General features: G+C 52.7%; 1 protein-coding gene across 1 annotated transcript in view; it reads left to right on the top strand.

Moving 5' to 3' along the window:
* DOCK1 (dedicator of cytokinesis 1) overlaps positions 1–26353 on the top strand; it is a 385242-nt gene that overhangs the window by 246231 nt on the left and 112658 nt on the right. Inside the window, exons 28-29 of the mRNA XM_090278686.1 lie at positions 524–625; positions 7123–7217. Coding sequence (XP_090134812.1) covers positions 524–625; positions 7123–7217 — 197 coding nt within the window. The remainder of the gene's footprint in view (positions 1–523; positions 626–7122; positions 7218–26353) is intronic.

Genomic DNA, 26353 nt, shown 5'->3' with positions numbered 1-26353 from the left:
CCGTCTCCGCCTTTACATTCAGAGCGCCTCGCGTTCTCTTGTGCAGGCGGCCTCAGCAGTCATTCCTTGTGGTGTCGGCGGGGATTGCCTCCCGATTGACCCAGCGGGACACAGGCAGGTTTCTGAGGGAAGAAAGGCCTCTCTCTCCCAGGGCCCAAGGGGAGGGGCTCACACACATTGTGCCTGGTAACAAAGGCAACAGGTTTCCATGATGTAAGGCGTGTTGATTTCAATCCTGTCTTTAATATACACATACTTGATGTGAAAATATTTAAAATTTGTTTTTCCACCTGGAGAAGCATTTAATGAACACAGCTGAGAGAAGCAAATGGGGTAAAAAGAGGACTGAGTCTGGAGTGACAGGTCCCCATATGCTGGCCCGCCGGGTGGAGGATGTGGCAACTTCCTGCCTGCACCCCGCTGCTTCTCGCTGCCACTTTCCAGCCCAGACTCTTACCTGACACCAGTTTTCCCCTGAGTGTCGTTTGCTCCTCGTCTAATCGTTCTTCTGACTCATTTACAGGGCAACTTCGTAGCCTGCATGACCGCCATCTTACGGCAAATGGAGGACTACCATTATGCCCATCTGATCAAGACTTTCGGGAAGATGAGGACTGACGTCGTGGTGAGTGTGACTTGGGCCCCTTCCCCACGCCCGTCTTTCGGGGCCAGCATTGTAGACAGGACACTGGTGTCCACGATTTCATTTTATGTATGACTTTGCCCGGGGGCTGGCCACCAGGGATTGGAGAAGCTGTGCAGGGAGCCCTAACTCAGCCGTGTGACCCGCACACTTGCTTCTCGTGCTGAAGAGGGAGCGACTCTTGGTATAAACCCAGACAAATTGCCTTTCTGCCCTGATCCGTTTCCGCTCCTGTGCTTTGGGATCCTTAAAAATTTGAACATAGTACTCATGGAGAATCTCCCATTGACTCCTGTTCATGTGGTGGTTGACTTCCAACAGCAGGAGCCAGAGAGCCCCCTCAGCCTTCAATTGTACTGTGTTGTTGATGCGCTGTGGCCGCGGAAGTTCATCTTGCTTCTCCACATGGGTCTCAAGCGTCCTCAGTAAGACTCTGGTACAACTAGGCAGGCAGGGGAATCGTACTGGTAGGGACTTGATCGCTTCGGAGCCACGGCCCCTCACGACCTGGTGTCACCTGGTCATATGGCAGGTGTCCTCCACAAAGCCGCAGCCAGGCTTGCAGGTAAAGATGCTGATTAGATGTGGCCCTGGAGTCTGGTGTCTGGGGGCCCAGAGTCCATGTCAGAGGCCTCCACCAGAGACAGCACAGGCTGCCACAGCTCCCACGGGAGGCTGACTCGTCCCTGCTGTCTGTCTGATTAAGGGCTGGGAAGAGGAGGCTGCACTGCATGATTTTTTCCCAAAGATTAGTTGTAATTACTTTATTGATTTGAAATTACCTTATTAATTGTTGCCACAGTGTGCTTGTGTGTGTGTTTGTGTGTATGTGTGTGTTTAATGTATTTATATTTAAATTTCTAAAGAGAACCAAAATGGGTCTCTACCTTAAAATGATAGTAGTTTCTCTTAAATAAAAGTTGAGGAACAAGAATGGGTGTAGGTTTGTGTATCTGTATTCAGTTTTATTTTTAAAATTTGAATGAGCCCCTTCCAGTAAGGGTGTGCTCATCCGTGTAATATGTATCGCGTTTGCGCCCTGTGATTTCTTAGCTGTCATGGCACACTGGAATCACTTTTGGTGTGTGTGCCACGCAAAGCCACCCCTGAAACCCACTAGGGCCCCTCAGCCCTGTGTTGGTCTAGGCAGAGCCGTGGCAGCACCTCCATGAACAGTTCCAGGCTGAGTGAGCGGCATCCCCCATCCTGAATCATCAGAATTAATCAGCCATCAAAATCCGTACCTGCGAAGTTACAAATATGTCACCTCCACTAGGAGGCGGCGCTGAGGAGGAGGAAGGGCAGTAATTGCGCGCGGTGGTTGTACAGAACGGGGCTTAGACACGCCTGGGCTTTGCTGAATTCCGGAACGTTCTCTCCTTGCGCGGAGCAGAGGAGCAGATAGCTCCTGCAGGTTGTGTCCTGATTTCCCAAGGGACGTTTCCCCTTAGATGCAGCAGTTCCGAAAATCAATTATTTGCAGGCAATTTGATTTCCCTTATCAAAAGACATTTGTGGTTTGTATATCACAAATTCATACTGCGTGGACCGTAAGCCTTTTTTTATTGTTGTTGTTCTGTCAAAACCTTTGTAAAATGGGTTCCCTTCCATTAACTAGCTGCAGAGAGCACTTGACCGTGCCGACACAAAACAGCCCCGGCCGTTTTCTCGGAGCCCTTTTGGGTTCTCCTGTGCAGCCCTTTTGTGGTGGGCTGAGTCGTCCCCTGCAAAAAATGCAGTTACTACCAAAGCCGAAGTCACTTGCCACAGAGCTGTTACTATTCGGTCTCTGAAATAGCCCCTCGGACCCCAGGACAGTGACAGTCTGGGGCCCAGCATGAGGCAGGAAGACGGATCCAGAAAAGGTGACCAGGCATGTCTGAGTCGATCCTCTCACTGCAGAGGCAGCCCTTGGGGAGGAAGAGACACAGGATCTGGAAATCCCCCTTCTGCCCTGGAGGTGCTGGTCTGGGGACCGGGACGCTAGTCCTGGGGTGCCAAGTCTCAGAATCAGGAACAGGAACAGAGAACATGTTCAGTTTCCCAGTGAGAAGAAGGTGGTAGGGAGGGCTCTGCACCTTCCGAGGGACAGCGTTGACTTGCCACTTGTCCCAGGTTCCCACGACGTGGCCCTTAAGAAATGTCTGTTGCGTAACACGCACAAAGATGCTGTAGGCAGAAGTAACTCTTGCTGGTTAAGCGACTGTAGGATAAAGGACAGCGTAAGGCTGGTGGGACCGCCTGCTGCTGTCCTTGTCACTCCCCACATGGACTCGCGGCCGGCCACACGTTCCTGGCAGCCCACCTCCCCCGTGGCCTCCCCTGTTCTGTCCGTGGGGGGTTACCCAGGGGTGCGCAGTCAGGCAGGGTCTCTGGGTCCCTCTGTCGGAGCTGCCCTCCCACCCTCAGGCAGTTTCAGCCACGCCCCTTCTGAGATCCTCTGCCCTGCGCTACCCTGGTCTCGCCAGCCACCTCCACGCTTCCCACCGCGTCCATCCCGGCCGACCGGCCGCCTGTGCTGGGGTGGCCCAGGGTGCCATCCACGCCCGGGAAACGGTGACTGAGAATGCGGGTCGCTGTCTGTCCTTGCGGCCACAGCCGCCGAAGGGCGGTTTGCAGGCGGTGAGAGAGGCTGCATTCGGAGTGGGAGGGGACGTCTTGGACGGGACATCTGTTCCTTTATTCCTTGTGACCATTTCCTGGTAAACGAAGCTTTAATGCAGGCTCTGCACGCTGGGTGAGGAGCACGGGGATGCGGGCTCCTTTTACGGGGAGCTCCGGTTAGACCAGACTCAGTGTCGGCACCCTGGAGGGCGTGCAGGGGGCGAAGCAGGCAAGTCCTGCTCCCCCAGCCCTACAGTCCAGTGGGGACCTACACGGCGATGCAGGGGGTCCTTCCGACGTACCCTGATCGCCCCTGGCGCACAAGAAGGGTCCTTGGAAAGGAGCCGGACCGCACGGAGTCAGGTGGCCAGGGAGCCTTCTTTGCAAAGGAGAGGAGTGTGGGATGTTGAGGAAGGAGAGGGAAGAGCCAGGCAGGAGGGGGCAGCGTGGACGGGAGCCTTGCTGGGGCAGCGAGCGCCGGGGGCTGCGGCGTCCATGTCCCCGGACCCCGCGGGTGGTGCTGAGCAGCTTCGTGCGCTTTACTCGTTTGCCCTCAGCTGTCTGTCAGTTATTTGCTGTTTTTCCTTTCATTGTTTTAAAATTATTTTTAAAGCTTTAGTCTTTGAGCAAACTTTATTTTGAGATAAAGGTAGTCACATGCAGCCGTACAGCGAGGTCTGTGGAGCTTTTGTTCAGTTTCCCCTCGTAGTGGCATCGTGCAAAGTGGGTGATAGCCTGTCACCACGCTGCAGGGTCGACCGTGATGGCCGTCAGTCTCCTTCCGTTGTCCAGCTCTTCTTGACTTCCTTCCCCCGAGTATTCGTCCCAAACGAACGTGGGCATGGCGACAAGCCGAGAGCGCGGCACAGGCCAGCTCGTCTCCCCGTCGCCTGCGCGCCCCCGTGGTGGCTCCTCACCCGATTGGGCTCCATGGGTATCTCCCTTTGTCTGTGCAGCCAGGTCTCCTGGTCGGAGCGCAGCGGCCTTTCCCCCACGCGGTTCGGCAACCTCTCTCAAAAACGAAGACCCCTCCGGTGGCCCTTGGAGAACCTGACGACCGTGCCCTCCTGCCGGATGCACCCAGAGGCCCTCACCTCCCAGTTTCCCTGTCTTTGCTTAGGGGCTTGTCCAGTCAGCCCCGTCCCGGCTCCGTCACCGCACTGCCTGGGGTGTCTCTAGTCCCCGTTCTTCTAGAACAAGCCTGTAGCCTGCTTTTTCCTCCTTTCAAGATGTCGCTTTTTAAGTTTCTGGAAGACGCCACACCAATAATTTTGCAGACTCTCCCCCAACCCTTAATTGTGGGATGCTGCCTTATAAGGTCTTTCAGTTTGTGGCTCCATCTCCCGCGTGTCCTGCAAACAGGAAGCTTAGTCTGTAATTTGGGTCATCCTTTTGTCAGCGTTCTTCCCGGTCGTGCCCACCGAGAGGCGAAACCACAGAGCTGACGGCTACGGATGATGATAAGTTTAAAGGGGGCCCTGCCAGATCCCTCCTCTGTGAAGAGGCTTGCCCCTCTGCCATGGTCATGTGTCTTTGGCCATTCTTTGGCGTCCACAGAAAGTCGGCGATCTGTGTACCCCAACGGCCCTCATCTGATTGCGTAGCATCTATCAAGGGTCCTTGTCTGAAAGTGATGGAGCAGAGCGACGATTTCCTGCTTCTGAGAGTCAATACACTTCGTGTCATGAACATCAAGAAGCGTCTGGGGGCGGGGGCTGAGTGGGAGGCTGGGGAAGTGTGGGTGCTTTGTTGAAGCCGGCAATCTGAGAAGGTCACTCTGGGCGATGTGGAGGGACCAAGAAGGACAAGAGGAGACACAGGTAGATGGGCTAGGATTTCCTTCTGGCAGTTAGGGTGAGAGAGGGTGACCATTTACTCAAATGGGTGGGGCTAGGGATGGACAGAAGCAGGTGGGTTTGTGACAAGAGGACTGTGCCCGTAAAATGCATTGACGGCTGCTGCCAGAGCCACCCATTAGCATGTGGGGCCTGCGCTCTGTGAGGAAACAGAGGAATGAGGCAGGAGCCACGTGGCACTGAAAAATGAAAACTGTTACAAAATATCTCCTATCCATCCTGCATCTTCCCTTGTTGACTTGGAAATGCCGGCGCAGTGCGGTCTGTTAAGCCACATTCGCTGTTCTAGGCAAATGCGATGGCGGGGACCGTCCCCACGGCCGGTAAGTTATGCAGGCCGGCGAGAAGCCTTGCAAAACCTCCTCTCCTACAATACGCAGCATTCCGTTGGATCAGCAAAGTGCCCACACTTCCCAGCTGAGCCAGGCTGATGAAGTGCGGGGCTGTGTTTCCTGGGGAAACAGCACAGGAGTTGGGGAAATCGGCTCCTCTTCCGGAATAATAAACACCAGACCCTAGATCTCAATTATTAGGCTTTGAGGAGTGATCAGCAAGAAAGCCAGCAATTTCATGCAAATTGAGATGTGCCTAAATTACAGCACTCAGCCAGCAGAATATGCAAACTGATCATTAAAATGTGAAACTCTTGACAAAGTAGGAGACTTAAGTAGGGAAATATGAACTTCGATATTAAATTGGGGAGAGAGGAGGCCTCCGTTGCGTCCGGCACCCAGCACAGTGGGGGATGAAGGCCTGAAGGTCAGAGCGGCGTGAGCAGAGTCTGGGCCTCGGACTGGCTCTTCCCTCTCGACTTTGCCCACGTTCCTAAGGTCTCCCAGACGGGTGGCTGATCCCGGTTGCTCCCTGGGTTTTTGTTTTTGGGAAGGGGCCTGGCGTTGGTATTAAGGCTGCACAGAAAGTGTCTTCACTTTGGACCTCCGCATACTGCTGCCATCACGTTTACCTGTGACTCTTGGCAGGAAGTACTTGGAACTCGGTGTTAGAAATTGCTTCTTTGGCCATTTAAATTCTGCTCGCCGCCCTGGTCTTCACAGGCACTGCACCTAATTATGATGCAGTAGATTACATAAATGAGAACCGGGCGCTTGGTGAGCAGCCTCTGCCCAGGGCCTCGCTTCCGTGGGGGAAAGCGCAGTTGCCCCTCCTCCCGCGCCCAGACCGGGAGGGTGCGTGCGGACTCACGGGGTGCGCACTTTATAGGGTAACGGCTTGTTCTGTCCGGGTTCGCTCAGAACGGAAGCCGCGCTGTGAGACGTAAGACACTCCTCTAATTCTGACCGGCACTGGGTGCCGCACCTCGGAAATGGGGGCCCCTAGCCAATGCCAGGCGTGGTGCTAGCGTAGGAGCCAGGTGGGACAGCAGAGTGCCACCATGTGTGGAGGGGGCTGTCAGCGTGGCAGCAGAGGCACAGCTGAGTCGCTGATGGGGACGTTGCTGATGTAAGAGGAATCTGGCAATGTGACCACATGCTGGGAGGTTCATGGCGGCTGAATCTGTGCAGATGGGTGGGACCGCCTCTTTGAGTGTTTTATTTACTAAGTTATATAAGAAAAGGGAATGGATAATAAAATCCCATATTCAACTGGATGGGGCCTGCTGATAATGAAAAATAGATTTATAGTAAATATAAGAACTATTAATAATTATTATTATAACGTACATGGTATGTTCATAAAAACTACGTTTTTCTGTGAGCAGAAGATGTATGAGTACATATTTGTAATCTTTGGGGACATAACTCTTTATGACTATTAGGCATTCCCAGGGGCTATTTGGAAATAGAGCTTTGGAAAAGTTACACCAGAGAGGAGGTACCCCGGCAAAGAGGCAGGCAGAAGTAACCCCCTGCGCCTGGGAAATACATCTCCCTTACTTCTTAGAGAGTTCCTACTCAGCTAACAAAAACAAGGTCATCCATAGCCTAGTCACTCGGGGTCGGGGAATTGGTTTTCTCCTTATTCCTGGTGGGCTGTTTCAACGTGTTGGTTTTATTTCAGGATTTCCTGATGGAAACGTTCATTATGTTTAAGAACCTCATCGGGAAGAACGTCTACCCTTCCGACTGGGTGATCATGAACATGATGCAGAACAAGTGAGTACCGGGAGGCCAGCTCTCGCTTCGCGCCAGGGGCCGGAGCAGTTCTGAGGGGGGTGGCGGGCTTGCCCGGGCGCCGGGGACTCTGTCCAAAGGACGTGCGCGCCCCCATCTGCAAGGCAAGTATTTGTTTGGAGACACGGGCCTGGCCCTTGGGCGATTTCCTTGTGCCACGTGCGGACTCTGGCACCGGGAACGTGGGTTCTGCCCCCTGGAGGAAAAGCAACCTGAACAGGAACCCCCCTTAGCCTTTGTCGAGGTCAGAGCGCGGCCGTTCATCTCGATTCTCTGCCTAGTTTTGACCACGCATGTTTCCTAGCCAAAGCAACCCGCTGCTCTGCTACAGTTTTGAAAGGTGTGTGCATTTCACCTGTTGCGGCTTCAAAAAGACTCGTGAGAGCTTTCTTCACACTTGTCAAATGTTAAACTGGTGTCTGTCGTCTCCCTGCGAGGGCTGCTGGCCCGTGTCCCGGCCCATGGGGTTTTTCGTCTCTGTGAGCACCAGCGTTGATCGCCAGGTTCTCAGTCACGTGCAATTTCAAGATCAAGTTGCTGTTTTCCTCGTTTTTCCTCCCTTCTTATTGCCGTTGGGAGGCGGGTCATGGAGAGCCACAGGCGGTGAGGCTGTAGGAAGTGACACAGCGAGAGGGTGTGTGCGTGGTATGCAAGCATCCTCTGTGACAGTGTGCGAAGCGGGAGCACCGACCCGCATCCAGGAAACGGTGCTGACACAGTCCAGAGGCGTCACGTACTCACTTGCCCCGGCTTCACGGGCACTCACACGTGCCGTCCTTTCTTGAGCCCGTCACGGTGAAGACCCCGGCCGTTTCCGTCACCACGGGGGTCACGCTGCCCGTTTATGGCACACCCTGCTCTCCCCGCCACCCACCTTCTTGATCTCTGCCGACCTCGATAGCGCCTTCTTCATTTGTACAGTTTCGTTGTTTTGCGAATGCGCTCTCAGGAAGAGTGTTGCCAGTCTGGGTGGTTGGGTTTGTCACTCGGTGTAGTTCCCTGAAGATTTGGTTAGGTGGTTGTATTGAAGGCCCACTCCCTTCGTCACTCAGCTGTGTCCCCCGCGTGGCTGGTCCGCAGGTGAGTCAGCTGGCGTCCTACCCATCTGCACGATTCCCAGTTCGGGGCTGTTCCGGTGATGCTGCAGTGGACACTCGGGGACAGGGTTTTTCATGAATGTAAGCCTCTGCTTCTCTGGCCTACACACCGAGGGGTGCGGGGCGGGTCACACGTGTGGTTTTGTAAGAGACTGCCAGGCTGCGGCTGGGCCATGGTGGCCCCTATGTCCCCGTATCCCTGCATCCTCGTCAGCACTTGCTGTTGCCACTTTTTATTTCAGCCGTTATGATCAGCGTGGGGTGCGTCTCCTTGTGCTTTTCCTTGGCTTTTCTCCCCGTGTCTTTGCCTCTGGTTAACGCCTTTTGTCCGCCCTGTGGATAAATGCAGGGGCCTTGGCCTCGGCCTTTCCGGGGTGAGGCTACACTCGGGGACCGCAGGGATGAATCAGCCTGGCTGTCCCCACAGGCTGCCAGGTTCTGCGCGGCCTCTGTCAGGATGGAGTCCAAGTGAGGGCTGTCCGTCTTACGGAACCTGCTGGAGTGGCAGAAACCTCCGTGCCCACGTCAGACAGCAGCTAAGGACAAGAGTGGAGAGCCCGGGAGACGCAGCTCGCGGCTCACAGCGGCAGGCACAGCCTCTGTTGGGGACCGGGGCCGGGGTCCTGGCCTCGGGGACCTCGTTTCCACCTGCAGGGTGACTTGAGATTATCCACATGGTTCTCACTGGGCATCTGAGTCCTCGCCTAGAAAGTGAAGAACTTAAGGCCCCAGTGTTCTCTTCCTTGTTCTCCGTCAGGATGAGCCTCCGTGAGGGGCCTTTCGCAGGGACCCTGGAGAGCTGCAGTGCGGGCGTTTTGTGGTTTGGCTTTGTTTGGGTTTGCTTTCTTATTTTTAATTTTTATTGAATTTATTGGAGTGATGTTGGTTGATAAAACTGGGTAGGTTTCAGGTGCACAGTTCTCTGCTGCATCACCTGCTCATTGTCCCCAAGTCAAGCCCCCTTCCATCACCATTCACCCCTTTCTCTCTGGTGATCAGCCCCCTTTCCCTCTGGGCATCTCTGCAGGCCCAGCCATGGGACAGAGACACAGGTGTGCGTCCCGGCCACGGGGAGGGAAAGGAAACCACGAGGGAGATGCCACAGTGCGCCGGTCTCCTTAGGAAGGAGGATGGCGGGTAAGCTTGTGCAGCTGACAACGGAGGGAGAGCTGGGGCAGGCAGGGCGCCCTGTTCTCTTGTTCAGTGAGCACATAGACTGAGGCCCTCAAGACGTCTGGTGAGGCTTATGCTCAGAATGTTAAATCCCTGCGGTTTATCTCTTGCTGCTTATGAAACATTGGCAGAATTCTCGAGAATTCTTGCCCTTGGAGGCCAAGTCTTCCAGCTGATAAGTTTCCTCCGCCGGAGCTTCCTATGGATGAGTGGTGTGTACTGCTTGTGTGCGATTGCCCGTGTGTATATGTATACTTGTGCATGCGCACGCACATGTATGGGGATGTCTGTGTGGCATGTATGCACACATGTGTGCACACATGTGTGTTGGTACCAAGTAAAGACACAGTTATGTGCAGAGATTCTGATTCAAACAGATCTGCACTGCCGTCACAGGGGCCACACTCCCAGGGTCCAGTTCCCAAGCCCAGGTGACTAGCCGAGAGAATGCCGGTCAACAGGGACCAAGGTTTGGGCGTGATCATGGTCATTGCCATCCCCGCATCTCACTGCCCGGGGTCTGTTCTCCGAAGCGGATTCAGTTGGGTGGTGGGAGAAGCTTATTTCCTCCATGTAGCCAGCTAGTTAGAACTTAAAAACTATCTCAAGACATTTGATTGTTGGCCCTTCGGTTTTCTTTAACATCCTCGCTTAACTGCCAGCTTCTGAAGGAAGCCCCTCTTCCTCTGTCCATGAACGTTCCCGTTCTCTGCGGTGCCTTTGCGTCCTTGGGCAAAGGCTGCACTCACGGCTGGGGAGCTTTGCGTGGGTGAGGCCCTGCTGTGGGGAGGTGACATCTGATCCTGTCCCGAGGGCCTTTTGCAGCACCCGGCACGGCTGTTGTTCTACATCCACTTTACAGAGGGGGACATTGAGGCATAAAGATCTGGTCACTTGCCAAAGACACACAGCTGGGAAGTGGGGGGCCAGTCCTTACCCCAGGCTGTTCCCCGAGAGCCCATACCCTGATCTCGCCTCTGGAGCTTCAGCATGACTCATATTTCCCAAACCTAGTGTGTGTGTGTGTGTGTGTGTGTGTGTGTGTGTGTTTATCTTACTGTCCTCGGAGCAGTTTTTCAAAAGATTTACTGCTTTCCGGAGTGAATTTTATGCATGGAAGTCAAAACGTTCCCACTTAGCTTTCTTTGTCATCAGATGCGTACTGTTCATTACTGAGGTGTCCTGCCATGAACCTCTGCAAGGACGAGATCTTATTAATATTGTAATAAAATTACTTCCTTGAGAAATTACAGAGATGACACGTGACATTGTTTTTATGGCGTCATTTCTTCGCCTTCTTTTTGCCTCTGACTTACTAGCCTGATACCATTAAGTCGCCAGCCTTCGCTGCTGCTGCTGCTGCTCCTCCTCCCCGCCTCCCCCCCCCCCACACGCTTCATAGGCGTCTTCACCTCCGTAGCAATCTCCAGGGGCTTCTGGAGTCTGTGCTTAAGTTTTCCTGGCACAGCTGGACTTGTAGTTTTACCTCCCACGGCTTAGAAATGGACGAAATCAGCCCCTGCGGCCTCTTAGGTATTGTGCGCCTGCAGCGGACACACTGTCCCTCCCTCCATCCAGGGCGTGGTAAACCATAGTTAAAGGCAGCGCCCGTTCGTTCTGGTGCGACAACCTGTGACCCAGGAATCAAAGTGACGGGGTGTAATAAATATCGCCAAGCACACTCGTCCCTCAGAGGCTCCTTCAAGATAGTGGCTGATGGGGGCCGGCCTGACATTATAGCTCCGCGCCAGGATGGGTTGAGCCAGATGGCGCGATGACATTTCAGAGAAGCACAGCGCGTCTACAGTCAAGTGTGCTTGTGCCTTTGCTTCCCGAAGTGCTGGCTGATCCTCCTGGAGGGAGGCGACGCTCAGCTTCCGTGCAGGACCTCTGGGTGTATTGGAAGCGGGGACCCTCAGCGTGAGGACGTCAGGCCGGCCCCACCCTTGAACTCACAGCAGCTCAGGTTGTCAGATTTCTGCTGTGCTCTGTGATGAAGTCCTCTGCTGTGGCCGTCCTGCAGCTCCTGTGACAGGAGCGTGACCCCTGGGTGGAGTCTCTGTGTCTTCCTTCCAGGGTGAGGGCTTGAATTCATCCCAGTAGGGGATTTGGACACTCATTATCCCTGATTTAGAATTTTAAGGCATTGGTGTGACCGGACAGGAAGAGAGTCGGACGGCTGGATGGGATTCGTTTTTCACCTTGGAGAAAGCATTTGTTATTAACCGCTTCAATGTCATGTGAGAAAAGCATTTCCGCAGGGCGCCGCGGGGGGGAAAGGGGTAATTTTCAGGTTTTGGAGTTAGGCTTTCTCATTCATACTGACTGCATAATACGGAACAAAACCTTTGCTACATTTGTCAACTCTTCACACGTGCAACAGAATTTTAAAACGTTTAACTGCCCTGGTTCACATGCGCAGACATTATCGTCTGTGTTCTCCTCTCTTAGGAGGAAAAGCAAATGAAACCAATACAGTGACTTCCTCAGAGCTGTCCTGGTTGGCAGCTGTGACTAGTAGTCATTTTTAGATGGTTTTCTCTATTCATGTAGACTGTGTCTTGTACTTCTGAGGTTTCTGCCACATCAAAATTATGTTCATAATTTGTGGTTTCCATCCAACACCCTTTCATACGGGACTGGGTATGTGTTAGGAGTAAGGACTCAGACCGTGAATATAAAATAGAACATGGAAAACCACAGAGAACACTTGAAGCCTCCTAGAAGCCCAAAGACGAAGCTGTCTGGAAGCCAGAGCAAAAGGAAAAGATAGCAGTTTGCTAAGTTCTCATCAGATGGTAACGCAGATCATTGTGCTTTGTCGGGGGAGACCGACGATTTATGCTGTTGATCCAACACGGAGCAAGAGACTTCCGTGGTTAAGGAATCAGTTAAGACCTGTATGTCCTTCCCACGGGGGATGGAAGAGCTTACTCTTTCCATTTTGAAGTGCCTGAGATGTTACGAGTCAGCATACTGTCCGTAATGGAGGTTGGCCGTAGCTGGACGTGTCAGAAAGACTAGTTTATCGAAAGTACAGGAGTGGATCTTATTGGCCTGCATGATTGAGTCTGGTCGAGTTGTACACCACTGAAATATTGAAGGCCACCAATGAAACACTGTCCCCTGGTTTTATTTTACTTGAGTCGTGTGAATCTTATATGTGTCCTTTCAAACTCTGAACTTTCATCCCAGTTCGACAGTGGAGACAGCATGTTGCCATTTGTTTCACATGTCCAGGTGCTACCCGTTTTTTTGCTCATGGCCGTGTGGAGGCAGCGGGAACAACCCAGGAGGACGGTTGCTCAGGCGGTGACCTAGCTGTCCTTTGACCACAGCCTTGGCACCTATCCCTTCTATTCCTCCTCCTCTCACCTGTGATTCAGGTACCTATGACCAGGACGTGTTCTCCTCAGTCCGTTAACCGTTTCCACCCACCTCAAGTGCGCAGTACATACTTACGCATGCATGATCCTCTGTGGCTCCTTTCAGCTGGTGAATTTTCCACACCTGCTTTTTGTAACTTAGTGATTTCTCTCCTCTTCAACACAGCACATACTCCTAAGTAGTATTTATTAGACCTATCCGAGTCCAGCATGGTGAGCTCACTGGTGTCTCTGCCAACACCACTTTGGCGTGCAGTCAGGACAGGCCAAGGCCGGAAGCCTTTGAAAGGGGTTGCACCTTTGAGACGCCAGGTCCCTTAAGGATAAATCACGGTGATGCTCAGAAAGCAGATTGCAGGGTCACTTGCTTGCAGGTACAGTGCCGTTCGGTGTCATCGCTGTGGAAGAACGTCAATCCTTGCCCGGACTGAGCCACCGGCTCAGATCAGAGGATGCACCATTTGCTTTAGGATGGTGGGGCGGCCTCCCCGCTTGCTGGGGACCAGCCCTGAGGGCCAGGGCACCCGGCACAGCCCCAAGGTGGCTGAGTCTGGGAAGAAGGTGGTTTCCTCCAGCTCAGCCTCATTCCAAGGCGATGCTTCTCCCTCTGTGCAAGGGTGCGCAGCTGAAATCTAGGTTCTGGGGGAAAGCATCTTGGGCTCTGGAGACTTCTGCATTATTCTCGACCTGTTTTTTCCCCTTGCTTTGAAGCCTGGGTTTTAGCGGGCATTTATACTTTTAATTTGCTTTATTTGGGAGATTTGCAGGTCTCCTCTGGAGGGTTTGCTCAGCCCACGGCTTGAAGGTTTGAAGCACACCCGAGGACCGCTGTTCCTCCGAAGCCGTAGGCCGTAGCTGCTGACGTCATCCCCGTTACGCTTCTAGCTGTGGAACGAACGGAAAAAGATGTGCATCATTTCTGAGCAAAGAAACAGGAACTCAGAGTCAGTGTGAGGAAAACACTCCGGAATGAAAATTTCCCTGGCGCTCAGCACGCCCGCACGGTCCCAGCTCACAGACTTCACGTCATGGCTCTTCGCACCCTCAGCCTCTCCATGGACACAGGCCTCGCCTGAGCTGTTACGCAGCTTGGACCCCAGTCCGCTGGTGCTCAGACCCAGACTACCTCCTCGGGTGGCTGACCCTGGCTGCATGGGGGCACGTTTCGGGCAAGTCCCCCCGGAGAAGTACAGGACATGTCCCTGGGCGGCTGCGTGGGCCATCTTGAGGCGCCGCAATTTCAAGACAAGATGGCTTTGCATCTGATAGTGGCGCAAATTATTTTAATGTTTTCTGTACAATTTTCTGGGGCATGTGTGTGTTTGCTCTTTGCTTAATAATTAAACACGGCCTAAAATTCAGGCGAAGAACTCCAGATCTGTCCTGGTTCTTGATTGCCAGTGGATTACACATCATCGACATTTTACCCAGCCTGGTTGTATTCAAAGAACCTCTTCGTTTCATTCAGAGATGGAAACTCCAAGCACTCTTCAAGGATGGCAGTGGCACAGAGCTGGTGGCCGGGGCCCTTTTGGGAGGCTGGTTTTGCAGGGAAGCTTTGCAAGGGCGGAGAGTGTGTAAGAGTCTGTGCACCAGTGCGCGCCTCTCTGTGCTGTGAGCCTGGCTGGCGCTGGGAGGGTCGTCCTGCCGGCACTTCAGCGGGAGGGCGTCCTTCTGTTCACGAGGGTCGCAGCCACATGTCCGCCCTGTCTGATGCATGAAGCGGCTCTTCGCTGCAAAGCAAAATGGAGGACGTGCACTTTATTAAGGTTGGGTTGGTCTCCGGATCCTTCCATCCTCAGTTGTTACCTCCAGCGCACCAGGACTCAGAAGAAAGCCTGGGCAGTGTGGCCCTCTGCTGAGGTCTAGGAAGGGACAAGGGGGACCCAGTGTTCACTGTCCCAGGGACAATTTTGCCCGTAGAGGACAGTTGCTAATGTCCAGACTCTTTTTGCTGTCACAACGAGGACTCCTGGGCCCTTGTGGGTAGGAGGCAGGGGTGCTGCAAAACGCCATCCCCCCCACAGAACAGCTGCCTACTGCAGAGAAGCATTCGATTCAGAACGTCAGTGACATCCAGCCCTGGCTGGGGAGTCAGTGGTTGGAGCATCGTCCCAGGCACCGAAAGGTTGTGGGTTCAGTCCCCAGTCAGGGTGCATCTGGGAGACAACCAGTCCATGTCTCTCTCTCACATCTCTCTCTCTCTCTCTTCCTCTCCCAAAATCAATAAACATATCCTTGGGTGAAAATGTTTTAAAAATGTCAATGATATCCAGCCTTTATGGATGAAGCACCGACTCTCAGTGATGTTAAGTCATTAATAGGAGTATATGTAATTTGGCACCATGACCTTGTTTCTGTATAATTTCTCAGCCACCCGCCCTGGTCACACAGCCTCAGCAATGACAGCACCCCTTATGATAAGTAACAGCGACCACCCCCTGAAGATGCCAGGGCTGAGCTTTCATATATTAGGGTAGTACCTGGGAATTGGGAGCCATGTTCCCCAAGAGCCCTGGCCCGGGGCTCCGGCTGCACAGCCCATGGCTGTGGGCATGGCTCAGGGTCCCGTGGTGACAGGAGGAAGGTGAGCGTTGGAGCTTTGCTCATGGGAACTGAGGTCCCAAAGCTGCTGCTCCTGCTCGCACCTGGCGTATAGGATGTGTGCAGAAGGTTTGAGCAAGTGTTGCTTCTGGGGAATCCGTTTTTTTTTTGCGTTAAGATTCTGCATTTAGTGAGATCATGCAGTATATGTCTTAGTCTGACTTATTTCATGGAGCAGTACACCCTCAAGGTTCACCCATGTTTGGCAAATGGCGAGATTTTTTTCTTTATCATGACTAAATAGTATTCCTATTTATGTGTTTGCATGTGTGAGTGTTTAATCCTCACCTGAGATATCTGAGGATATGTTTTTATTGATTTTAGGGAGAGGGGGAAGGGGAGAAGGAGAAACATCAATGTGAGAGAGAAACTTCGATCGGTTGCCTCCTGTTTGTGCCCTGACTGGGCATCAAACCTGCAGCCTTTCGGTGTCTGGGCAACACTCCAATCAACGGAGGCCGCCAGCCAGGGCCCCAGGGTGTGTTCTTTGTTCATTCCTGAACTTTCTTTCAAGTGTGTATGTTGCAAATGTCCTGTCCTACTCAGTGACTGCTGAGTTTCTAACCCTCCTTCCTTAATAGTAATTTTTGTTATTTGACATTAAAGTCTTTTATTTGAAAAAATTTTTATTTAAATCTTTGAAGACTCTTATAGGTAGGTAGGTACTAGACTCCCGGAGGATATCACTTTGTAAGTTATGTAAATGTCTAATCACTGAGTCAGACACTTGAGACTGAGGTAACACTGGATGTCAACCATCATTGGAAATTTTTTAAAATTAAAAACAAAACGGAAAATAGAAAGACTCTTACAGCAAGAAGCTGAGTGGACCTCCTGCTGATGAATTAGCTGCAGATGACCGTCCATGGAGGAAGGCATCACATTCTTTCTATACGGAAGCTCCGTCCAACGCAGGTTCTGAGGTGAAATCATCCCAAAGATGGACTGCGGAATTATACTGTTATTTATCAAGCTCCTGATACATTGTAGATGCCAGACTGGAAACAAAGTCGAATAATATTTTGCCACCATCTTCAGGAAAGCCTAACAGTAGAAGACTTAAATTTAAGAAAAAAAAAAAAAAAAAAAAGGAATCATACACGTAGTACATTTGCAGAACCACAAAGAAATAATAATATTGTTTAATGTGATTTCTCCATAGAATCAAAATGCTCGCAGGACTGGGACGTCTTCTACACATTGTGACTCGTGGGAGACATGTACATGTGTTACTTGCTATGTTTTTGTAGGATTCTGTGGATCTGTGCATGGCTCTGGGCTGCTACCCCGGGGAAGTCATGTTTCATTATCTCAGCGGCTGCTCATTGTCCAGAGACACACCTGGCACATAGTAGGTGTGCGGCGATCATTGGCTGCATAAATGGCCTGGCTTAAGGAGTGAATATCTGCATAAACGGCCTGGCTTAAGGAGTGAATATCAACAGGACGTGGTCTCTGTTACACAGTGAGATTTGGGTCCAGATGTAGATGAACGATGAACAAATGCTGCCTCCCATCCCCTTCAAGTCCTGTTAGCAAGTGAATTCCCTCCACTGGGAGCTTCTGTACAGTTAGCACCAAACGTGTCTGCGGGAGGCCTGCGGGTGCCCGGAGCCCTTGCCCTGGTGTGGGCCTGAGCCACGGGAAGCACGTCCGCCGGAGCTCACGGCCGCGTGGTTGACCTTCGCGCTCAGACTCCAGAAACGGCTGTGTCCTCAATGCTGCACCTGTCAAATCCCCGAGCTGCAAGTAAATCGGAGATACAAATTACATTGTAAAGTCAAGTATTCTGTGTTATACTACAGTTTGGTTGATTCGGGAAGAAAATGAACTCTGACAGCTTGCTCTTTGCAGTTCAGTGAATTCTAATGGTTCAAAACAAACACCACAGCAAGGCGGTTTCCACGCCGCTGTATCGGAGCCCCTGAGCGCCGGGCACCGCGCTGCAGGCCCAGGGGCCCCCGACTCCGTGACGCAACGCATGGACTCGTGGAAGGGCTGGAGAGTGAAATGCTAATATTTGTGACCGTGACTATTCACCATCCCCAAAGGGGAAGGCGCTCCTCAGCTGTCTGACCGAACGGACCTCTTTTTAGAGCTTACCACTTTTCCCCACTCACCATCTATTTTTCACAGCAGAAAACTTCTTTTCCCGGCCTGCCTGACGGGTCGTTGCTGCCTGGCATTCAGAGGTCGGGGTGCGGGGAGCCCCTTCGGTCTCCGCTGTTCTGTGACGACACTGGGCAGCCTTCCCCTCTCTCTTGTTTTCAGGAGGAGAAGCTGAGTGGGGGTTTCCCTGCAAGAGCCAGGAGTCTGAGGTCACAGACTGAGTTCCGGAGCCACTCTGTGGGCACAGGCTGTGCATTGAGAAGCCGGGGGCGGGGTGGGAGGATGGCATTTGTAGGGCCGGGTTTGCTCCCGGGACCTTCCCACAGCGGGGCCCGCACACCTCGGTGAGGGTGTCCCCTTTGCTTCCCAGGACAGCACAGGGGGCTCTTTGCCTGGACGACCCCCGTCCCTGCCACGTTCCCTAGTGTGCCTGGCATTAGGGGTCAGGAACCGGACTTGGTCTTTCAAACTGGATATTAGAGCTCCAGCAAAGTAAATGGCCGCCTCGTTCCCCTCCAGGGCACCCACGCACCATGTGGAAGGTGTTATTAATGAGCTGTCACCTGCACGTGATGTGGAGGTGGGATAGAAGACACAAGCTCAATATCGGGTAGTTTATTTCTCATCTAAAACCTACAGATGAGCTTGACTTGCGAGAATGGATGTTCCCCTTCTTTCTGAGATGCCCGCGGAGGTGGATGTGGTGCGTGTAATGGGAGGAGCGGGGGCTGGCATTCCTGATCAGCGAGTGTCACGTGGTGAGCAAGGTCCTGCCTCAGAGACCAACACTCCCAGGACCCAGCGCGTTGTGGAGTGAGTCTTTAATACCAAGAAAAATGGTCTGACAAGGGGAATGTCTTGCTCCTTGCCGACGTCCGCCTGCAGGATGGAGTGGGTGGTTTTTTAGTGTAAAGAGACCACGGGCACAACACGGAACCTGCATGTGAACGTGTTGTGAGACAGGAGCGGTGGGGGGAAGAAGGGGCTGGAGGGGGCTTCAGGCCGGCACCTCGTGAAGCACCGCATGGCACCCCCAGCCCTTTCTGTGCCCGGACCAATGAGAGACAGCGTGAATGACGTCGTTGTTGGGATCTGGCCAGAACAGAAGTCCTCCTGATTCTGTGATGACATTTCCAAGGTCATTAGGTGGTGCCATTTAGGGACCTCACCTTGTCGATGAAGCCGCAGGTCTGCTTTGGACTTGGACAGGCCATGGCTCAAGCACACCCCATGGGTGGGGGCCTCGGGAAGGCGGTTTGATCCTCCAGGCCCCGTGTGGGGTAACAGCAGTCCGGGGGACTCTTGCCTGTGTGCCCAGTGCCCACAAAGTGCGGCGCTCTGCAGACGGGAGGAGTGTCTCCCGGCCCTGGGATGGCAACCTGGGTGGCGGCCTGCAGGGTGCGCTTGGGCAAGTGGACTGATCCCTCCTTCCGGAAATGGAGGCGGTAGTGGCTGGGGGTGAATGTCTCAGAAGGTACAAAGCACACAGCTGCCCTGCAGGGGAGACAAGATATCTTTTAAAATCAAAACAAAACAAACCAGGAAACGGCTAAGATTGGGTACCTCTAAGAAAGGAGACTTCTAGAAGCACACTGGTCTCCACGGAGATACAGGAGAGGAAGAGACATTACAAATACACAAAAGAGCAGCTTTCACCTAACGACCTGGGGTCCCCTGTAGCCCTGCGTGCCACGCTCAAGCCCTGGTGTGGGCGTGTGACATCACCGAAGAGCAAGAGGCAGACCCCACCCCAGGGCGCTGAGGCGGCGGGTGGGGGGGGTGTTCTTGCTCATCTGTCAGTGCATCTTTGTTGACAGCTCCTCATGGGACAGACGTCATTCTGGGGACACAGAGGGAAGGCAGGGAAACCGAGTGGGGGGCAGATACCTGAACTCTCTTGGCACCGTTCTGTAAATCTTTAACTGTTCTGAGATGTAAGTTTCTTGAAAGTTTTTAGAAAATAAAGGTGACAAGTTAGCGACAAGGATCCTTCAGGGACTCTGACAGGGGCTGTGATAGAGCAGGTGGCCGCCTTGAGACCGGGCCCCGTGACAGGCTCTCTAGGGGAGCCTCAGTTGCTTTGGCATAAAAGGTAGGAGAAAGTGTGCCAGCTGAGGGCCAGTGAGGAGGTTTGGAATAATCCGGGCAAGAGGTGGCTGTGAAGCCCTGGCTGCTGTGGCTCAGTGGATTGAGCGTCAGCCTGCGAGCCAAGTATGGCTGGTTCGATTCCCAGTCAGGGCACATGACTAGGTTGCACGTCAGGTCCCCAGTTGTGGGCGCAAGAGAGAGGCAACCACACAGTAAAAAAAAAAAAAAAAAAGAGGTGGCTGTGGCCCAGGCTCCGACCATCTCTGGGACGAGAAGAGGAGCAGAGGTTTGCGGAACGTCTGGGAGGCAGCATCATATGGGCGTGTTATAAACCGTGTGCCTGGGGAGAAGGAAAACGAACAATGAGGGAAAGTCTTAAGGTTTTCAGCTTGAGCCAGAAGGGGCTGACGGAACTTCTAATGAGACAGAGTCGGAGGCGGGGCTGTGGGCAGTCGCGAGCTCTGTTGGGCCTCCTTCCACGTTTCTCCGTCTTTTTTCATTATCACCCTGCTAAGAGGTTGGATCAAACTGGATTTAAATTCCATTGAGAGGAGACCTTAAATGCTAAGAAATAAGATTTCGTAGGTCAGGGTACGCTTTGTAGGGGCACAGCCAGTGTAATGTCTAGAATATTCTCCTGCTCCCTGAGAACACACTGTCACCCCTGTGGGAGACACTGGCCATCTGGGAGCGCACAGCCCAGCTCATCCGCGGACGGCGAGGTGAAGGAGTTCAAGACTGGAGTTTCGAGGAAAGGTGAGGTTAGGAGGGAGCATGTCCCTGGCATTTAGATGATGTTGACGAGGCCAACTGGACAGTGAGCATGTCAGGAGAAGAGAAGCCCCCAGGCCGAAGCCCCAGTGTGCTGTCCAGGTCAGCCAGCAAAGGCGGCCACGCGGGGGCCGAGCACAGGAGGCCAGTCTGGAAGGAGGGTGGTGCTGAATCCTAATGAGAGGACGGAGAAGGTACCAGAAGATTTGGCCGCCCAGAGGTCACTGCTGATGTTGGCCAGAGCGGTGTCCACGGTGCAGCCAAGGTCATGGAGAGAGGGGAGCCATGGAACGCGGGCCCTCCACAGGGTTGAGGGGCGCCGGGGCCTTGGAAGTGGTGTCCGGAGGGAGCTGTGATGGAGACAGGACGTTTCTGTTGGCGGTTGGCACGGGACACACACAAACCGCCTGGAGGAGGGAGGGCCAGCGGCAGGGGAGGTGAGCGGAGCTACGAGGTCCAGCGTGGAAGGAATCCGTCCCTGGGTCCACTGTAACGGGACAGAAGACCGAGCGTGGGTATGGATGTCAACACAGGTGTAGGGTGGGGGCTGGATGATGAGGAAAGCTATGTGGTTTCTTCCTGTTTTCCCCCCAAAGTGTGAAGCAAGGTGACGCGCACAAAGGTGCTCAGGGACCAGTCGCAGATGACACTGCCCCATGGATACGGCGTCCGTGTGACCGCCCACCGCCCGCCCCTGCCCTGCACGCACGTGCTCGCGGAGCGCAGGCTGAGTTACAGTCTCTGTCGCTCTTGCCCCCCTCTTACGTAAGCCGGGGAGACGCCTCCCGACCAGACGAGTCTCAAAGGAGCTGTTGCTTTAAATAACTCACGTGAAATCATCCTCCTATGAACATTTCTAGATGGATCTTGTCTTTTTAGCTTCAACAGACCCTATTAGCCGTCAGAACTGTCTCATCTCTCAAAAGAGCCCTCCCAGCTCCCTTGCACACACCTGCGCGTGGCTGTGTGGCCGCTGGCTGGGAGGGGCTGTCGGCCGTGTGAGCGGGACCCAGAGCGCACCGGAGAGGACCTGTCTCCTGGCCCACAGGCATTCTCCCGCCGTCCTGTGCACAGGGGTTGCCTTCACCTGGGCTCTCAGCGTAGATGCGGTCCTCTGCAGAGATGGGACTGCGTGATACTTTGGTTGGCAGGTGCCTGAGCCCACTTACTGCTCCTCCTTCTTGTGGCCGGGCGCTCGGGCGTCTCTCATGCCATGTGTGCTGGTGTTCCTCTTCTGCTGCTTCAGTTTGGAAACTTCCAGAAGACTGTGGTCCTGTTCCTTCTCTTGGACTTCATCCCTCCTGTCTCCCTCACCTCCCAGGCCCTAAGGACCACAGAACAGAGGCCCTGCCAACACTGCGGAGTAAGGGACATTTCAGGTCCCGCTCCGATGCCCCTGAGACAGGCAGCTTGCCATTCTTTGCTCTTTTGTTTGGAGGCACAGAAGACACAGCTCTGCTGGAGCTTCTTTGTCAGTCCCAGGCAGCCTGGGATGCAGCAAACATTTTAAGAAGCAAATCGCCATCATTCTTTGGTCTCCGTGAGGCCATTGATTTTCCGACTCCTCTGTGGCAGAACGCACGCAGGGGTTTTAGGACTCACGTGGACCTTCTCTGACTGTTGGCTTCACTTCCCCAGTTCCTCGTGACGTAAGGTGAATGTCCCTGGTGCCGGCAAATAGCCGATCAGGGTGCACAGAACCCGGAAAGCTAATGGCCTAGATGCATCTTAATGATTACGTTCAGACATGGGTGTCTCATCCCCGCGATCCAGGCAGCAATACTTATGCCACCAGGCAGCTTGGTAAAGGGATTCCTTCTCGGAGTCCAGGGCCAGGAACATAACCGATTGCCCTTTGAGTAAGGAATGTTACTCTGAAATTCCTTCTGAGCAGTAGAAGTGCTAATGGCCTTTTGACTTTAAAAAATGCTCTCTTTCCAATAGTGCGGAAGCATTTTGTCCAATGCTTCTAAACCATCACGAACATTATCGGCTGTTAATCAAAAACTGAGTAAGGTAGTGGGTCCTTAACAACAGAATACATATAAACCTTGCACACTCAGTCAGAAGGTGGAAATGAACGTTCATTTCACAGGGTACACTTGCCACATCGCTTTGCCTCGTCCGATTATTGTACGGTGGCTCTGGTGACGAGCATCACGCGTCTTCTTTCTGGCCCGACGTGCCTCCAGGAAGCCAGGGCCTGCTGACAGCTTGTCTACGAGCCAGCTTCTCAGTCCCCAGGCCTTTCTTCGTTGTCCCACATCCATCTGATGGGACAGCAGTTTGGAAAGGGAGTCATCTTTTCAGTCTTCTCGAAGCTTCCGCTCCCTTTTCACGTGAACGTCAGCTTTCTCCTCATAGTCCGACTTGACCATCTTGTATGATACTGAAGCCTGTCACACCACGATGCTCACGGGGGTGGTGGGTGTACACCAGGCAGGCAGTGCACACGGCTTGTGCACATGTGTATGGGCTGTGTTCTCAGCTGCAGGGGTTACGTGTTGACGTCACTAGGACAGCTGTTGGGTGCAACCTTGTGGTATCATTGTTGTGTAAGTTAAAAAAGGAACACCGTCGAGGTAAAAATTAGATCCTTGTTGGTCAGAGTTGGGTGTAAGGGCCTTTGCACATGGACGTCCCTTGAACCCCTCTACGTGAGAAGAAAGACACCTAAGCTGGGTTGTATTAGTCCTTCCTAAGCAAACGGACGTCAACATATTTAAATTCGCAGGAACTATAGTAATGGCTACTACCCACCTGCTGTGTTGACTACACTCATGAGCTCTCTGCTTACCTCTCCAAGATGGCAGCTTGATAAGCCCTTCAAGCCTCAAAAATGAGGCCCAGTTTTGTCAAGATCTGAAAGAAAAATCACAAAGGAAGCAGAATTAGAATTTAATGGGCCACAGGTCTTGGTTCTTGGTTTCCCCGTAAATATCTTTTATTCATTCGGGGGAGAATCACGGGAGAAAGACCGAGTTCTAGGAAACTAAGTTCAGAGAGTTGTAAAAGAAGGTCAATTTAACTATAAAGTTTATATTCTTTCCTGATCCTAAGTGTTGAACATGACCATGGGGTTTAGTACCACCTGATCTCATGCTAACTGATGAGGTCACATGGTCCTGATCATGGGGTAACAGATGAGATCCCATGGTACCAGATCACATGTCAACTGATCATTGGTGAAGTACCTCCCAGGCTGGGAAGCTGGCAGGGGAGGGGGTGGGCAGGGGTAAGTGAGGAGAGGGGAGGAACTTATTTAGTTTTCCTTTAAAAAGATGTGCTCTTTCTTGTCGAAAGGTGGTCGCTGATGTTAGGGAACTAACGAGAGGCTCTCAGCATTGTCTCCCCAATACAAGGCTTCCTTCCATGTGACAGGCAGGTGGTCCGAGCAGGTGTTCAGACCTGCTGCCTGTTCGATGAGGGGCGCAGATCAGCACCTGAACAGAAAAGCCCAGCACGATGCCTCCTGGTGGTGCTGCAGTGCCCCACCCAGGACACGTGCTTCGTCCCCTGAACACCTGGGTTCCCAAGAGATACTTGGCAATGGGAAAAATTGTTTGTTCCAGCTTTGTATTTCAGGAATTTCCCAATGCACCGCCTCCTACAAAGGGGTGTAAATCTATGCACATGGTATTTTCACAATGAAAAAGCATTTGTGATGCTTTGAAACAGCTCCAAAGCCCCAAACAGTCTCTTAGAGTTCTAAGTGTATTTCACGGAAATTATTATCAAGGATACTGGAAATCATAATAAAACGTTTAGTATTTGTCGGCCTGGAGTCCAGGCTGCACACTGGATTTACATCCCTCTGTTCGACCCTCTGTGTGGCCACAGGAGACCAGTCCTGGGATCCTGGTTTGCAAGTGAGGGAGCTGAGGCCGGTCCCGGTTTAGCAGCTCACGTAGGGCACATGATTAAAACGTCAGCTCAGGTCAAGTTCAGCAGGTGGAACTAGGCTGAGCCGAGCAAACTCCACCGGTCAGGGGAGCTTCCCACTCAGCTGCCCTCGCAGGGTTCTTGCAAATGGGGGCCAGGGGGAGCAGACAGCGCCGGGGGGGTGGTGGTGGATGAGGAACCTTATCGGGGAGCCAGGGTGATCAGGTACCGACCGAGGGCGGGAACTCCGGCTGAGCTGACTTAGTAGGGTTCTTGCTGACACTGCATGGTGCAGAGAGGGACATGGAAGCCCAAAGTGCCGGGTCTGATGGAGAAGAGGGTTCAGGGCAGCCTGATCGAGTCAAGGGAGAGGACCTTTGTCAGGGGCCAGAGCTGAGGCTGGGAATGAGCTAGAGAAACGTGTCGCTGTTCGCGATCCTGGCCCTTTTGCAGCGTGACCAGCACAGAGGTGGCCCTTGGCCTGGCCCTTGTCCCCAGCCCGCCTGTGAAGGGACACTGTCTCACCATCAGGCACGCGGGGAGCCGGTAGCATGTGACAGTGCGTGAAGGATGATCGCACACAAGGGAAGGATTGATTGTACCCCGTCTCTTCTCATTCGTCACAGCAGCGGCTTTTCCGCAACACCTCCATATGACAGAGCTGCAGAAAAGCGACTATAAAATTGGAGTCCAATGTCATACTTTAAGAACAGATACCATTTTTTAAAAAATTTTATGGTTTTAGATTTTTATTTCATATATTACATGTTTTTTGTTTTGTTTTGTTTTGTTGAGAAGCCTTTGTCCTTTGAGTAAAAAGTCCTGATAGTGAGCATCTATTTTGAACAAACTTTTTCCCAATTACAGTTTACCTTCAATATTACTTTGTGTTAGTTTCAAGTATATAGTATAGCGGTTGGACAATCCTGTACTTTACAAAGTGTTTCCCTTGATAGTTCAGTTGAACATATATATTTTTTAAATATACTTTTTTTAAACATAGACAACATTACCACGCATTTCACGTGGCCTCTTTGTGACTCTGTCTCAGCCCCTTGACCCAGACTTGCACAATTGAAGGCCATAATGAAGGACTTCCGCTCAGCCTTGACCACCGCTGGGCACCCCGGGGCCGTTGGCTGCCTGTTCTGGCATAAGTAGCTTCTCGCCCCCACTTTGGCCTCAGAGACGTGAGGGCCCGGGTAACTGGCCGCCAAGGCGGACTCTGGGCAGGTGAGTGAGGGGCCCCCGGGAGCCCGCAGGACGCATGTCCGCCAACGGGCTCCGTGCTGCCATCCGTAACCTCTCGGTTTAGAATCAAAGGCGTCTTTCTGGTCTCTCTTCCTCCCTTTCATTTTTTCATGCCAAGCTGGCAAAAACATCAAAAACACTTTCAGTTTTTCTGCTTGTAGAATAGTTCGAAGGAAATGATCGCAGGGCCCCAAGGTGCATATTTTATTCCTTAAGTTAGCGAATCATAGACACTATTTAGTTTAGCAAGTGACTCCGTTGGAATTTACAGTAAAGCCTCACTTAATAGATTTCCATTTAGCGAGTGTTTGTTCTCAATAACCGCCCCGCTGCCTTGTTTGGTTTGGGGTGGAGACGGACCGGGTCTCTGTGTCTCTGACGCGGCTGGAGGCCCCAGGGCTTTGCCACCCTTACACAGTTTAATTTTCACATTGAAAGTGGATTTGTTTCATATCCTTCCAGAAGCAAATTCATAAGTCTGTGGCTTTCCCCAAAGCATTGCCAATGTCCTAATTGGTAGAAAGTTAGCAAGAAAGACGGATTAGCTTGTTGAGCCGTGGCCCGCACATCGGCACAGTCTCAAGTAGTTTTGTGGCTTGTTGAGGAAATGATACACCGTGGCGTGTGCGTGAGCTCCCGGCAGTGCGCAAAGACCGCCTTTGCTGGCAGAATTTGCAATAGGACAGTTCTCGACCCTCCTGGAGGGACAGAAAAGGGTATCATTGCAGACGGGATAGAGGGCAGGTCTTCTGTCTTT

This window comes from Furipterus horrens, unplaced genomic scaffold (assembly GCF_987537825.1).
Source record: "Furipterus horrens unplaced genomic scaffold, mFurHor1.1.pri manual_scaffold_5, whole genome shotgun sequence".
NCBI lineage: Eukaryota > Metazoa > Chordata > Mammalia > Chiroptera > Furipteridae > Furipterus > Furipterus horrens.
This window is presented reverse-complemented; position numbering and strand designations above follow the sequence as displayed.